Genomic DNA, 14,644 nt, shown 5'->3' on the forward strand with positions numbered 1-14,644 from the left:
CAAGATGACACCAAAGGCAAAACAGGGCAGACGTTTGAAATAAAAGCGGCAAGTGCCGGAAATATTGAGCAACGTGCGCAGGGAGAGAACCCAGAGTTACTTCCTCAAGTTGATGACCTACCTTTGGAATTGGAGTGGCTCGCTCGGCCATTTCAGAGGGGCAGTTAAGAGTCAACCACGTTGCAGTGGGTCTGGAGTCACATGTAGGCCAGACCGGGTAAGGATGGCAGATTTCCCTCCCTGAAGGGAATCAGTGAACCAGATGGACAATCTGATAGATTCATGGCCGCCATCACTGAGACTGTTTTATTTAATCATCTGAATTTAACTTGCCTTAGCTGCCATGGGTCGCGCTCAATTGTTCTATGTTTGATTGCGCGAGCCTGTCTACTATTGATGCTCACCGTGCTTGATTGGTTAAGCCTGGGTGTGGACTCAGAGCAAAGTACACAAGGCGGCGGAAAGAGCTGGAAACCAGAGCTGGAGCATGGAGCAGACATTTTACTGAGCCACTGTTCTCGGATTTGAGGGCCCCAGCTCCACGGTGTAACCACTATGCTACTGCACCCTGTAGTGTGAATGTTTTGTCTATGTAGAGCTCTAGCACCTGGTTAGAGCTACATATTCCCCAGCTATTGAAGTTGTTTTATGCTACATGGTCAGTTTTAACTTCTAATATGCCGGGTGGAAAATTACGGTCCGGCTGCCTGTTTCCCACCTCAGCCATGCTTCACGACAAGTCAAGAAAGGAAGGAGGGAGGTGTCGCTTTCATTAAACCTATTTTATTAATTTGTGATGGGCAAACTGGCCTGGGCCCGAGATTCAGGCTCACCCCGGTTAAGACTTGGTTTTATTTCGCTGGGCCAGCGGCGATACCCCCGGCCATGGTGCTCTTGATCCACTCGAGGTAGTTGATGACATTGGTGTAGACCCCGTAGGTCCCACAGCTGAACCCCCAGGAGACGATCCCGGCGACGTAATACGTGTTGGACCCCAGGGGGTCTTCGAGCACGAAGGCCCCACCCCCGTCCCCGGTGCAAGCGTCAACCCCTGTGCTCCCTGCGCACAGCATGTTCTCGGTCAAGGAGGCAGCTCGACCGGGGCCGGAGACGTTCCTGCACTCCGACATTCCCACCACCGGGATCAAGGTGTACATCAAGACGTCGCTCTGGGCAAAGCGCTCGGTCCTGCCGAAGCCAGATACGTAGCCCACCTTCCCCGCCCCGGCCTGGTATTTGGGGTGCTTGGCCGGCAGGCAGATTGGGGAGATGGTGGGCCCCATCCCGACCTTCCTCTTGAGCTTGATCAGGGCGATGTCGTTGTCGAAATCGGCGGGCGGGCGGTGGCTGGGGGGCTGGGCGTAGAGCGGGTGGGGGAGCACCTCCTCCGCCTCCAGCAGCCTCCAGCGCCCCAGGGCGTTCCGGTCCGACCCGCCGGCGAACATGCGCAGCGCCCGCTGGCGCTCCACGCAGGAGGCGCTGGTCAGCACCCAGCGGTCCGACAGGAGTGCGCCACCGCACACCGTCGTCTCGAAGTAGACATGCCAGGGGAAGTTCCCCTCCTCCGCCGGGATCCCTCCGAGGATGCGCTGCCTGAACGAAGGGGGCTCCGCCGGCTTCCCACACACTGCCAACCAGAGAGAAATGCGGGTGAGGGGCATCAGATGTGATAAACGGTGTGGGTGGGGGGGGGGGTGCGGAAAGGGGCAGAATCATCTTTTGCCAGTGGCGGGTGATGGGTCGCCATGAGTTGGCACCTTTAAATTCATTCATGGGACCCGCCGGCACAGCCGGCATTTATTGCCCATCCCGAGTTGCCCCCTTGAGAAGGTGGTGGTGAGCTGCCTTCTTGAGCCGCTGCAGTCCCTGTGGTGTAGGTACACCCACGACGCTGTTAGGGAGGGGGTTCCAGGATTTTGACCCGGCGACAGTGAGGAACACAGGGTCCAATTTTTATCCATTCAGTGGGAATGAAGATTGCACAGTTGGCGATCCCCCACTTTAGACAGCTGCCCATCGCAGGTTTCATGGCTTTTATTACCTTAGCCTGCGGAGAAAGAACGGAGGAGAATATCGTTCACCTACCTGGCTCACAGGAAGGGAGGGTTTCCCCAACTTTGCTGTTCATCCATTTACCGTTTGCTTCACAGGTGTACAATCCTGAAGAAAATGAAGATGAGAACAAAGAAGCTAACGAGGATGGAAACTTCTTCAATCAACAGTAATCATTGTGGCAGCACACTCGTCACTGGAGCCAGAAGGTTGTGGGTTCAAATCCCACTCCAGAGGCTCAAGCACAGAAATCCAGGCTGACACAAATGTTTAATCTAGTTTTGTAAAATAACCTCTTGAGACTCGGTGGTCTTATTACTACTGAATTCAAAGCCTGCATCTCGAAACATACAAATGGCGAAAATGGGTTATGACAGTTGTTTCAGGTTCCCTTCTGGGATCTGAACAACTCAGCCTTTGCCATCGGCTGTGCCATAATAGATTACAACACTTCAAATGTACTCTCTTGGCTGTGGGACCACATGGGCTGTCCTGAGGTTAAGAAAGATGCTACATCAAATCTCCTGTGACCCTCTCTCTCTCTGAAGGAGAAGCTACCAAAGTGTGTCTTGCTTTCTTGAGACTCACCATCTCCGCCCCCCACCATGACATAGTAGCGTTGATCGCATTTGAATTTGATGACCGAGGCCAGCAGGGTCACATTCTGGGCAGTGACGTACTCATAACCACAGTTTTCCAGACCTTCAGGGATGCCACAGTCCTTCACTGGAAAAGGAAACAGTCAAATCTTAGATTGGCCAATGGTCCTCAGTCCAGTCCACCGCGCCAGCTGGCAGTGGCAGCACCATAGATTCACAGTGCCCCATCTCGCTCTTAAGCCGGCTGGAATTGGTCCTCGATGATTAAAAAGCAAAATGTGGCAGGTGCTGGAAACCTGAAACAAAATCGGAAAATGCTGGAAAAGCTCAGCAGATCTGGCAGTGTCCGGGGAGAGAGAAAACAGAGTTAATGCTTTGAGTCCTAATGACTCTTTTTCAAGGCTCCTTCGACAGCACCTTCCAAACCCACGACCGCTACCATCTAGAAGGACAAGGGCAGCGGGCTCTTGGGGAACACCACCACCTGGAAGTTCCCCTCCAAGTCACTCACCATCCTGACTTGGAAATATATCGGCCGTTCCTTCACTGTCGCTGGGTCAAAATCCTGGAACTCCCTTCCTAACAGCACAGTGGGTGTACCTACACCACAGGGACTGCAGCGGCTCAAGAAGGCAGCTCACCACCACCTTCTCAAGGGGCAGTTAGGGATGGGCAATAAATGCTGGGCCCGGCCAGCGACACCCACATCCCCGTGAATGAATTTTAAAAATGGATTTGAAATGTTAACTCTGTTTCTCTCTCCACGGGCGCTGTCAGGCCAGCGGAGTTTTTCCAGAACCCTCTGTTTGTATTTGGTCCTCGATGTGTTCATCTCGAGCCAGCTGACTACATTGTTGACATAGTCAGGGCGAGGCTTTCCGGCCCCCGAAATTGGCTCTCCCAATGTTCCTGTCCCATCTGCAGCAACGCCCTCTGGTGTGTGGGGGGGCCAGAAAACCCCGCCCATCGAAACAACCGCAGCCCGCCAGGAGGCCATTCGGCCCATCACGCGCGTTCTGGGCTCAAAAAGAGCCATCTCACCCAATCTCATTTCCCAGCCCTTGGCCTGTAGCCCTGTGGCCTACAGCCCTTACAGCGCGTATCCAAGTGTTACTTACTTAAATGCGATGAAGGGTTTCTGCTTGTCCCACCCCGTCAGGCATTGAGTCCCAAACCCCCAGCACCCTCTGGGTAAAAAAATTCTCCCCATGTCCCCTTTAATCCTTCAACCAGTTTAGTTTAAATCTCTGCCGCCCTGGTTTATTGTCTCTGTTAAGAGGAATGGGTCATTCCTACCCACTCTGTCGAGGCCCCTCGTAATTTTACAAAGCTGAACTAAACCTCCCCTCCTCTGTTCCACAGAAAACCACCCTAGCCCATCCAGCCTCCCCCTCATCGCTAGGATTCCCCGGTCCAGCCATCGGCCCCTATAAACCTCCTCCGAACCTTCTCCAGCGCGATCACATCCTTCCTGTAATGCAGTGGGGTGCGAGTGGTACAGAATTCAAGCATAACCTCCCTGCCCTCATTCGCCAGGTCTCAGCCCACAAGGGGGGAGTGCTTTCACCCTGTGATTTGAAGGTTTATAGCGATGACCGTTTTAATAAGAGTTCGAATCTCCCTCTCGGCTATTCCAACCCTGCTCTAGCCTGTTCCTTCCCAAAACGTTTATTTTTTATGCTAATTCCTCATCATAGAAGGGAGGGCCCTCCCCTTCGCCCCCAGTACCTTTGCACGTCCTCTTGTTGCTCTGGAGACTGTAACCTTTGCGGCAGTAGCACTGATATCCTCCGATATAATTGTGACAAAAATGGTCACAAACTGTCTCCATTTCCAATCGAGGGACGCATTCGTCGATGTCTGGTAAAAGGGGGAAAGACAGGCACATTTCTCCATCAGTGATCCATTTCACCGAATTTCAGAGCTACTGACTGGTTGCAGCACAGAATGAGGCTATTTGGCCCATCACGTCTGTGCCAGCGCACCCAGTGCCACTCCCCCCCAACACCCACTCCTTCTCTCCATAACCTCCGCACATCTTTCCTTTTCAGATCATAGCCCGGTTCTCGCTTGAAAGCCTCGCTTGAACCCGACTCCGCCCAGCTCTCAGGCACTGCATCCCAAGTCCCCACCACTCACTGCCTGAACAAATTTCTCCTCTTGCCTCCATCGCTTCTTTTGCCCATTAGATCTGGGCCCTCTCGTTCTCGGCCCTTCCACCAATGGGAACGGTCTCTCCCTGTCTACTCTGCCCAGACCCCTCATGGTTTTGAACACCTCCACCAAATCCCCACTCAACCTTCTCTTCTCCAAGAACAATAGTCCCAACTTCTTCAATCTATCTGTGTAACTGAAGTTCCTCATCACTGAAACCGTTCTCATGAGTATTTTCTGCACCCTCGCTAATGCCTTCCCATCCTTTCTAAAGTGTGGCTCCCAGAACTGGGTGCAATACTCCAGCTGAGGCTGACCCAGTGTTTTACACACGTTCAACATAACCTGTTCTGGTGTAGGGTCACACGAACTCGAAACGTTAACTGTGTTCCTCTCTGACAGACGCTGTCAGACCTGCTGAGCTTTTCCAGCCATTTTTGTTTTTGCTTCAGATTTCCAGCATCCGCAGTATTTTGCTTTTCTTCAACATAACCTCCTTGCCCTTGTGTGCTTCAGGCCCTTATTAATAAAGCCTAAGATGCTGTATGAATTACTATCCGCACTCTCGACCTGTCCTGCCTCCTTCGATGATCTAGGCGCATATACAGCTAGGTCCCTCTGCTCCTGCACCCCCCCTTTTAGGATTGTGCCCTTTATTTTATATTGTCTCTCTGTCTTCTTCATACCAGAATACCCGCGGGTATTACTGGCTCTGTAATCCAAGAAAAGAGTTTCTATCTCAGAGAGGGACCTGTGGTTTCATGCGTATGAATGTTTTGAAGATGGCAGGATACCTTGAAATATCTGATAGCAAAGCCTAGGGGAACCTGTGTTTCATAAATAGTGGCATCGAGTGCAAACACAAGGAGGTCAGGCTGAACTTTTCTCAAGCTCCGGTTAGGCCGCAGCTCTGAATTGGAACCAGCTAACCAAATTACTGAAACCAAAGCCGAGAGTGCTGGAAAACTCAGCAGGTCCCGGCAGCACCTGAGGCGAGAGAGAACCAGAGTTAACGTTTCCAGCCCTGTACGACTCTTCTTCAGAGCTAAAGAGAAGTAAAAAAAATGTGCTGAAATAGATGCTGTTTAAGGAGGGGTGGAGCGGGTGAAGCTGGATAGAGGGCCAGCGGTAGGTGGGGGCAAAGGAGAGGTTGCCAGAGATGTCATGGACAGGAGGACAAAGGGGGTGTTAATGATAGTGGCACTGGCTAAAGGAGGTGCTAATGGCAGCATTAGGGTTGGAAAGCAGAATGTGGTAATGGCAGGGCAAGGGTAAGCACTCTGGAAAGAGCAACTTGACCAAGTGACAGAGCAACATGAACAGGTGACAGATGGTCCGGGTAGGGTGGGGGTGGGGGTGGGGGGAGGGGATGGTGGTATGGCTCTTAAGAAGAGTCACATGGACTCGAAACGTTAACTCTCTGCAGAGGCTGCCAGACCTGTGGAGTCTTTCCAGCATTTTCTGTTTATGTTTTAGTATGTCTGCAACACTGCCCCCCACCCACCCCCCCCCCCACCCACCCAGTGTCGGGGCTGGAAAATCCCACGTATTGAAATATTTACAGCGCAGAAGGCCATTCGGCCCATCACTTATGCTCTGGCTGAAAAAGAGCCATCCATCTTATCCTCACTTCCCAGCTCTTGGTCTGTAGTTTACAGCCCTTCCAATGCATGCCCAAGTGTTTCATTTTTAAATGTGAAGAGGGGGTTTCTGCCTCTCCCACCCTGTCAGGCAGTGAGTTCCCCACCCACCCTCTGGGTGAAAGATTTCTCCTCATCTCCCCTCTAACCCTTCAACCCTAACCCTAACGTTCAGGCAGCTGGAGGCACTGCCGCCAATGGTGGAGTGATTCAAATCCAGGGTGACGAAGATGTCCCAATCGGAGGGGCACAGAAATCTTGGAGGGTTGTGGGGCTGGAGGAGGCTACAGGGTTAGTGAGGTCTGAGGGGCATGGAGGGATTTGAAAGCAAGGACGAGAATTTTAAAATCGAGACGTTTCTTGACCGGGGGACAATGGACGGTGGGTGGAGATAAGGGCCTTGAGTCGTGCTGAAGTTCATGGAGGGCGGACAATGGGGGAGGTCAGTCAGGAGTGCATTAGAATAATCCAAGTCTAGAGGTGTCCAGTCCTGGTCACCACACTTTGGGGAGGGTGTGAGGGTCCTTGAGAGGGTGCAGAGGAGATTTACCCAGAATGGTTCCAGGGTTGAGGGGTTTTAGCTATGAGGTTGGGTTGGAGAGGCTGGGATTGTTCTCCTTGGGGCGAAGGAGATTGAGGGGGGATCTGATACATGGGCACAAGATGATGACAGGTTTAGATAAGGTAGACAAAGAAAAGCTGTTCTCATTGGCTGATGGGAAAAGGATAAGGAGACACAGATTTAAATTTTGGGTAAGGGAAGCGGGGGGCAATGTGAGGAAGAACTTTTTTACTCAGCGAGCGGTAACGACTTGGAACTCGCTGTCCACGAGGGGGGTGGATGCGGAGACGATGAATGATTTCAAAAGGAAATTGGGCGGGTGCTCCAGGGAAATAAACTCTCAAAGGGATACGGGGGATAGAGCGGGGGAGGATGGGGCTGACTGGGTTGCTCTACAAAGGGCTGGCATGAACTCAATGGGCTGAATGGCCTCCCTCTGCGCTGTAATGACTCTTTTAGTGATCACCTTCAATTTCTGTCTCCGATAGACCAACTCGCGGGCCAGCGTAATCAGTTTAAACTCGCCACTGACTTTGTTAAATCCACATCACGGTTTTGAACAACTTGTTCAGCTCTTTCTGGGTTAACTGGGAATCTTATTTCCTGGATGGGGGAACTTTCTTTCAGAGCTCAGAGCCCCTGAAAACCATTGAAAAGGAATAATAATTGTCCCCAGGTTTCAGGAACTGGGTTACACGTGTTCCACACACACAGTGTGAGGGAATTTACACTGGTAACATTGAATTGTCATGGACCGTTGGATTTGGAACATTGGCACCCCAGAGTTTTGGCTGAAGTTTGTTATTCGATGGTGGAATATTAGAGAACAGCAGTTATGGAAAATTACCTCGGTTGTTAATGAAATGGGACAAGTGTTTTGTGCTGTGATTATTTAAAAAAAAAATCATCTCTACCGATTTGAGCATTATTGTCAAAGCCATCCCTCGTTGTCCTCCAGAAGCTTCGAGGGAAATCATAGAGTGGCTGCAGCACAGAAGGAGGCCATTCAGCCCATCAAGCCTGTGCCAGCCCTCTGCAAGAGCCACTCAGCTAGCCCCGCTCCCCTGCCTCTTTCCCCGTAGAATTTTTCAAAAAATTCTCTTCAGTTTATTTCCGTTCTGAAAACCACAATGGAACCTGCCTCCACCATAACCTCAGGCCGTGCGTTCCAGAATCCTAAACACGCGCTGCCTCAAAAGTTTCCCTTCACACCGCCTCTAGTTCTTTTGCCAATCACCTTAAATCGGCGTCCTCAGGTTCTGGAACAAGAACAGAAGGTGCTGGAAAATCTCAGCGGGTCTAGCAGCATTGGTGGAGAGAGAGAGACAGAGATAACACTTCGAGGCTGGATGACTCTTCTTCAGAGCTACACGGACTCGAAACATCAACTCTGTCTCTCTGTCTCTCTCGCTCCGCAGACGCTGTTAGACCTGCTGAGTTTTTCCAGCATTTTCTGTTTTTGTTTCAGATTTCCAGCTTCCTCAGTATTTTGCTTTTAGCTATATTATTGACATATCTTGGAAACATAGGGCGGGATTTCCCAGCCCTGAAACTGACAGGCATCATCGGGTTCTCAACCTATCTGCCAATGGGAACAGTTTCTACCTGTTGTGTATTCAAAATTGCATTGGGCTAATTCGTCCACTTCAGTTTCCCATACACATGTACCAGCAGAGGGAGTCTAGAGGTGGGGGGGGGGGGGTAAATAAAGGAATCCATGTTTTCACAGCACGTGATTCTGCATGCTCCTTCCTCAGTCTTCCCTGGAGCTCTTCACTCCCCTATTTGCCCTGTCTAGACCCCTCAACGTTCTCCTCTCCAAGGAGACCAGCCCCAGCTGCTCCAATCGCTCCACGAACTGGAGCCCCGCGTCCCCCAGAACAGTTCTCATGTATCTTTCCTGCAACGCCTTCACGCGCTCCCTGAAGTGTGGGGCGAGGCGGCTGCTTCCGGGAACGCCGCCACCCTTGTGGTGAAAGTGCTCGCGCGCAGCGCCGTTCGTTCTGAAGGGCTATGGGGCTGACCCAGTCACAATGAAGGAATGGCGGTGTACAGCAATGTTAAAACCCCCGACAGTAGTGACTTCAATGGAAGCAACTTACCCACAGCTTCATAAAACAGGGAAAATTTCCGTCGACTCTCCTCATCCAAGGAATGGCAGCGCACACGCAGTTTAACAACGTGACTACCGGACGCCGTTAGCTTGGAGCTTGGGTGGTGCATTCGGGTCGAGGTCCTATTGCCGCAAAATTTGCCCAACCGCTGCCGCTCGGCGAATGCCTGGCGTGAAACACGTGCAAAGGAACAGAACTGAGCAAAGGGGGGAGGGTATGAAGCAGCCAGCCCACCATCGACCCTACAGCTCAATCTTCAGCCCGCCCCTGGAGGAGTGAAAGTGGGCACTTACGCCAGCCCTCGGACATGCCCTGGTTTCTGTTTCCCGCCGCCCCGCCCCACCTCCTGTGGGACGAGGGCGTCGCTGGTGCCCCCCACCGCACCCCCCCCCCCCCCCACCCCATCGCCCACCACCCCTACAAAACCCCCACCCGCCCTCCGCCCACCAGGGGTTTCCCCCTGTGGAGTTTGCCGGCAAGCCATGGAAATCTCTGTCCGCGTCGGCGGGACTGGAGGATCCCACCGGCGTTAAGGGATAGAAAATTCCGGCTATGGAGCGCAAAAGCAAGGGGGGGTTTACAGTCAAGCTTCCTAAAGCAACCGGTTTGACCTCAGCTGGAGCACTGCGTCCAGTCCTGAGCACCGTACGTCAGGGAGGGGACATGAGGGCTTTAGAGAGGGAGCAGGAAAAGATTCACGGGAACGGTTCCCGGGATGAGGGACTTCAGCTCTGTGGCTGGACTGGAGGAGCAGGAACTGTTTACTCGGAGAAGGGAAGGTTGAGGTGGGGGGGGCGGAGGGGGGGTTTGACGGGGATGTTCAGAATCACGAGGGGGTCCAGACAGGGCGGCTTTAGAGAGAAACTGTTCCCCATTGGCGGAAGGGTCAAAAACCAGACGGTGCCAACTTAAGGCGATGGGGTAGAAGCACCAGAGCGGGTATGAGGAATATCACTCTTATGCAGTTAGTGGTTCAGATCTGGAAAGCACTGCCTGAGAGGATGGTGGGGGCAGGCTCAACTGAGGCTTTCAAAAGGGAATTGGATAATTATCTGAAGAGAAAATTTTGCAGGGGGAGTGGGAATAACTGAGCCGCTCTTGCAGAGAGGCAGCCGACAAATGAAGGGCTGAATGGCCTCCTTCTGTGCTCTAACCTGTTTTATGATTCGATGTTTGTTGGGGGGTGAACTGGGGAGGTGATTCCAGAGCTTGACGTTCAGGCAACCGAAGGCACGGCCGCCAATGGTGAAGTGATCCGCTTCGGGGATGAGGGAGAGGTCCAGAGTGGAGGAGCAGAGAAATCTCGGAGGGTTGTGTGGGGCCAGAGGAGGTTACAAAGTGAGGGAGGTACGAGCGCTGTGGAGGGATTTGAAAGCAAGCATGAGGCGTTGCTTGACTGGGAGACAGCAGGCGCAATGGGTGGTGGGTAACGATAAGGGCAGCAGAGTCTTGGATGCGTGGACGTTTGTGGAAAGTGGGGAGGTCAGTCAGGAGCCTCTTATGAGGGAAGGTCGGACAGACTGGGCTTGTTCCCAGTGGAGTTTAGAAGAGTGAGGGGGGATTTGATTGAAGTTTACAAGAGCCTGAACGTCCTTGACAAGGTGGATGTGGAAAGGATGTTTCCTCTTGTGGGTGAGTCCAGGACTGTTAAAATTAGGGGTCGCCCTTTTAGGACAGAGATGAGGAGAATTTTTTTTCTCTCAGAGGGTTGTGCGACTTTGGAATTCTCTGCCTCAGAAGGTGGTGGAGAGCGGGGTCACTGGATATTTTTGAGGTGGAGGGCGATTCTTGTTAGGCAAGGGGGTCAAAGGTTATTGGGGGTAGATGGGAATGTGGTACTCCAAACACAGTCAGATCGGCCATGATCTTATTGAATGGCGGAGCAGGCTGAAGGGGCTGAATGGCCTCACTCCTGCTCCCATTTTGCCGGTTTGATGTTCGTAGGAGTGCGTTGGAATAGTCCAGGTCTGGAGGTAAGGAGGATGTGGATGAGGGTTTCAGCAGCCGAAGAGCTGAAGCAGGGGCAGAGCTACGTAGGTGGGGGTCAGCGGTCTGAATGGCGGAGCAGGGTATGTGGTCAGGAGCTCATCTCGGACTGGAGCCCCCCCCAACCCCGACCCCCACAAAGGCTACGAGTCCGCAGGCACTGGCTTTCAGTCTCAATAAAACAGAACGTAAGGATACCTCCACATACTGCTGCAGACAGGCCGAAGACGCCAGGGAATCAAAATGCCGGAAATGGAGTTTCAGAGCAAATCCCCGAGGAACAGTGATATCCCAGCTATGGGTTTTCCTGTGGTGGTAGTTAGTCAAGTAGATCTCACCGAATAAAGCAGCATGGGTTGATTCAGTCACTGCGCTGGCAATTAAGCCCCATAATACAAGCAGAGCCCTAGACAGGACAAGGGAAAAAGTGATTGAATTAACATCACAATAATTCAGGCGGAGAATGCTGACCTTTCAGCACAGCCCGAGAGGTTAAAGACCATTCCTGGAGCCGGTGTCAATTGCTTGATATCGGATTTGCTGTGTATTTCTTGCCGTACTCACTTTTCTGATCTTCCGATTTTAAAACTCCCACATCTCCATAGCCAGCGACTGAAATTCCCACCCCAAAAACTCTCCCTTGTCTCCGGCTCCTTTCCCTCCAATATCAGATTATTTTGATAACGGGTTTGCAAGGTGCTGACAAAGGAGCCTTGGTGAGTTGCTGCAGTGCATCTTGTAGATGGTACACACACTGCTGCTACTGTGCGTCGGTGGTGGAGGGAGTGAATGTTTAAGGTGGTGGATGGGTTGCCATTCCAGTGGGCTGCTTTGTCCTGGGTGGTGTTAAGTCCTTTGAGTGTTGTGGGAGCTGCACTCACCCAGGCAAGTGGGGAGTATTCCATCACACTCCTGACTTGTAGATGGTGGACAGGCTTTGGGGAGTCAGCAGGTGACTTACCCTCCGCAGGATTCCCAGCCTCTGACCTGCTCATGTCAACATAGCATGTATCCGGCCAGTATGGTCCAACTAAGTCTCTGGTCAGTGGCAACCCCCAGGACGTTGATGATGGGGAGTGACGATGCAGTCGAGCATCAAGGGGAGGTGTCTTGCTAGAGATGGTCATTGCCTGGGACCGTGCCATGAAGAGATATTAATGTCTATAATGTTATTTGAAATTATTTTTAAAGTGGGATATGTGTCTATGTGTGTGAGTGTGTGTGTCTTAATTGGATTGAAGCCAGCTAGTCTGGGTGCTTCCGTGTATAGTAGTTTTGAGATGTTAGTTAGGTAAATGTAAGGAGGAGAAGGTATAGTGTAAGTTTGCATTTGTTGAATAAACAATTAAAAAGAATGGGTAAAATCTTGCACCTAGCTAGGAGACATCATGCATCGTGTTTATATTACTAATAAAATTGACGGAATGAAAAGGTTATTGTTAGGAGGGGTAACACTTATTTTAATTTATTCACAGGATGTGGGCTTCGCTGGCTAGGCCAGCATTTATTGCCCATCCCTAGTTGCCCCTTGAGAAGGTGGTGGTGAGCGGCCTTGTTGAACCGCTGCAGTCCATGCGGTGCGGGTGTGCCCACAGTGCCTTTAATTTAACTCCCGGTTACACTTTCACTCGGGCAACGGTAAGACGCATAGGGCAGGGCTTTTACCGATTAACGGCCGGCCAGCACAAATCAGGCGCTGCAGCGCTCAGTGCTGCCGGGGTGGGAGTGGGAGGAGGGCGAGCGCGGAGGCCTGGTAATTGTTGGCGGGCGCACTGCCAGCTCCCGCCTGCGCCCGCTGACCAAGATGCCGCGTGTCATTTTACGCTCGAGTGGTTCAGGCATGCGCCTGCTCTCCGAAAAGTTCTGGTCATAGATTTTAAAAGAATATTGCCTGCTCAATATTCAGGCAGAGTAAACGATGCCCTGAACAGTCGAATTCAAAGTGAGTTCCCTTAACTTCAGTCCCTAGGGGCAGCAGTTTGGTACATACAGGCTGAAGCTGTTTCACCCTTGTTAGACCTTAAAAGTGCCTATTCTTACACACAGCCTTCACTCCTTTATATATGTTTTCCCCTTTCACTGCAAATTCCCATTATTTCACTGTGCCTTTGGACTTTATCTCTCTGATAATAAAAACCTGTTATAGCACTAAGTTTGACCAGTAACCTTTGGGAAAAATAAACTCACGGTTTCTTAACTTAACCTGGCTAGATGACACATTTCCCTCCTCCTCTGAAAACAATCGAGCCTGATTTATTTAAAAATACAAATTTCCCCCTTTGCATTTCACATTCTAAAACTTGCCCTGTTTACCTAATTAACAATTCAAACCTAAGCCCCCTTCTTACATCAAAGAAGCCAGGCTAGCTGCCTCTAATTCAATTAAGTCTCTCTCTCTCACACACAAACACACACACACACTCACACACACAAACACACACACACACACACACACACACATACAGGGCAGAGGTGTGGCAGTACCTGTGCGGGCAGGGGGGCGGGGGGGGGGGGGGGGGGCGGTGGGGGGGTGGGGGGGTGCGGGGGTCGGGGGTGGGGTGGACACTACATGTGGGCCTAATGTGAACATCATGCATGGGTGCGCAAGAGTGCTTCGAACTTCCTGAGGCACAGAGCTGCCTCAAGGAGATGAAACGCTGTTTAAAAAAAAAAATAATGAACTGGATAAAAATGTCACAAAACATGTGCCCTCGTGTGACTCTGTCACATGAGCAGGGACATGTTTTGTAATCGAAGTGTGGAATTTCAATTTCATCTTTATTTGCTTTAGGAAACTTCGTCCCCCCGCACCCCCCCACCCCCGAGGATGAGGTTTCTTAAAAAAGTGCAAAGGCAGCTTGTCCTTTTCGCCTGCCCCACCAACCCTTTAGGATGGACGGGCAGCATAAATTTGAATTTAATTAACTTTTTAATGACCTTTTAATTGTCAGCTTGAGTCAGCAGTACACCCGCTGAATGAAATATCGCGGGACTACACGTTGATGTAGGGACGCTCGCCCAATGTCAGCACGTGTGATTTTATGTTCAGCCTGGTTAGACCCATGCTCTCCCACTGTACTTAATATTCTGCCCACATAGACACATTGACACATGTAGACACGTTGCTTCTCAATAAATTCCAATAATATTGTGGACATTGTTATATCTTCCTGACAACTGGGGTTAGCAGCTGGAAGACAGACTTATGTAATGCTGCATTCTGTAAATAAACCAAACGTCAAGAAAATAATTGGTGTCGCCATTTGGCAAGGGATACAATTAAAACCATACAGGGCAGTTTTCAACAGGAATGACTGGGTAATGGGATGAGAGATATAAACAGCGTTGCTGTCCTGGAACAGAGTGTGCCATGAAAGACAGGATGGTGCCGGAAAGGAGCCCTGGACCAAGGGAGATGCCTGACAACAGCAGGTTGTTGTCCAGGTGACCAGGGTTTTGAATGGTAGCAGAGACTGAAATCTCCTGGCCTGCAAAGAGAAAACATCTAAAATCTCTTTTCCTCATATTTCTATGACC

General features: G+C 51.3%; 1 protein-coding gene across 1 annotated transcript; it reads right to left on the reverse strand.

The window, feature by feature from the left end:
- Window positions 1–851: 851 nt before the first annotated feature.
- On the reverse strand, window positions 852–14,632 carry LOC121272238 (complement C1s subcomponent-like). Its single transcript, XM_041178765.1, has 7 exons — window positions 14,532–14,632; window positions 11,306–11,513; window positions 9,110–9,287; window positions 4,380–4,511; window positions 2,641–2,778; window positions 2,086–2,160; window positions 852–1,627 (listed from the first exon to the last, which is right to left on the reverse strand). Exons 1-7 carry the CDS (start codon window positions 14,630–14,632, stop codon window positions 852–854), a joined length of 1,608 nt encoding a protein of 535 aa, XP_041034699.1.
- Window positions 14,633–14,644: the final 12 nt, after the last annotated feature.

Source organism: Carcharodon carcharias, chromosome 33, assembly GCF_017639515.1.
Source record: "Carcharodon carcharias isolate sCarCar2 chromosome 33, sCarCar2.pri, whole genome shotgun sequence".
In the NCBI taxonomy this organism is placed as follows: Eukaryota; Metazoa; Chordata; class Chondrichthyes; order Lamniformes; family Lamnidae; genus Carcharodon; species Carcharodon carcharias.

Excerpts from the sequence above, each read along its gene's own strand:
- LOC121272238 (XM_041178765.1), bottom strand. The coding sequence starts at position 14,632 with ATGAGGAAAAGAGATTTTAGATGTTTTCTCTTTGCAGGCCAGGAGATT. Across the intron at positions 9,288-11,305 it reads GTCTGCAGCAGTATGTGGAG|GCATTCGCCGAGCGGCAGCG; the intron begins GTATCCTTACGT and ends GTTTCACGCCAG. Across the intron at positions 2,779-4,379 it reads CAACAAGAGGACGTGCAAAG|TGAAGGACTGTGGCATCCCT; the intron begins GTACTGGGGGCG and ends TTCCTTTTCCAG.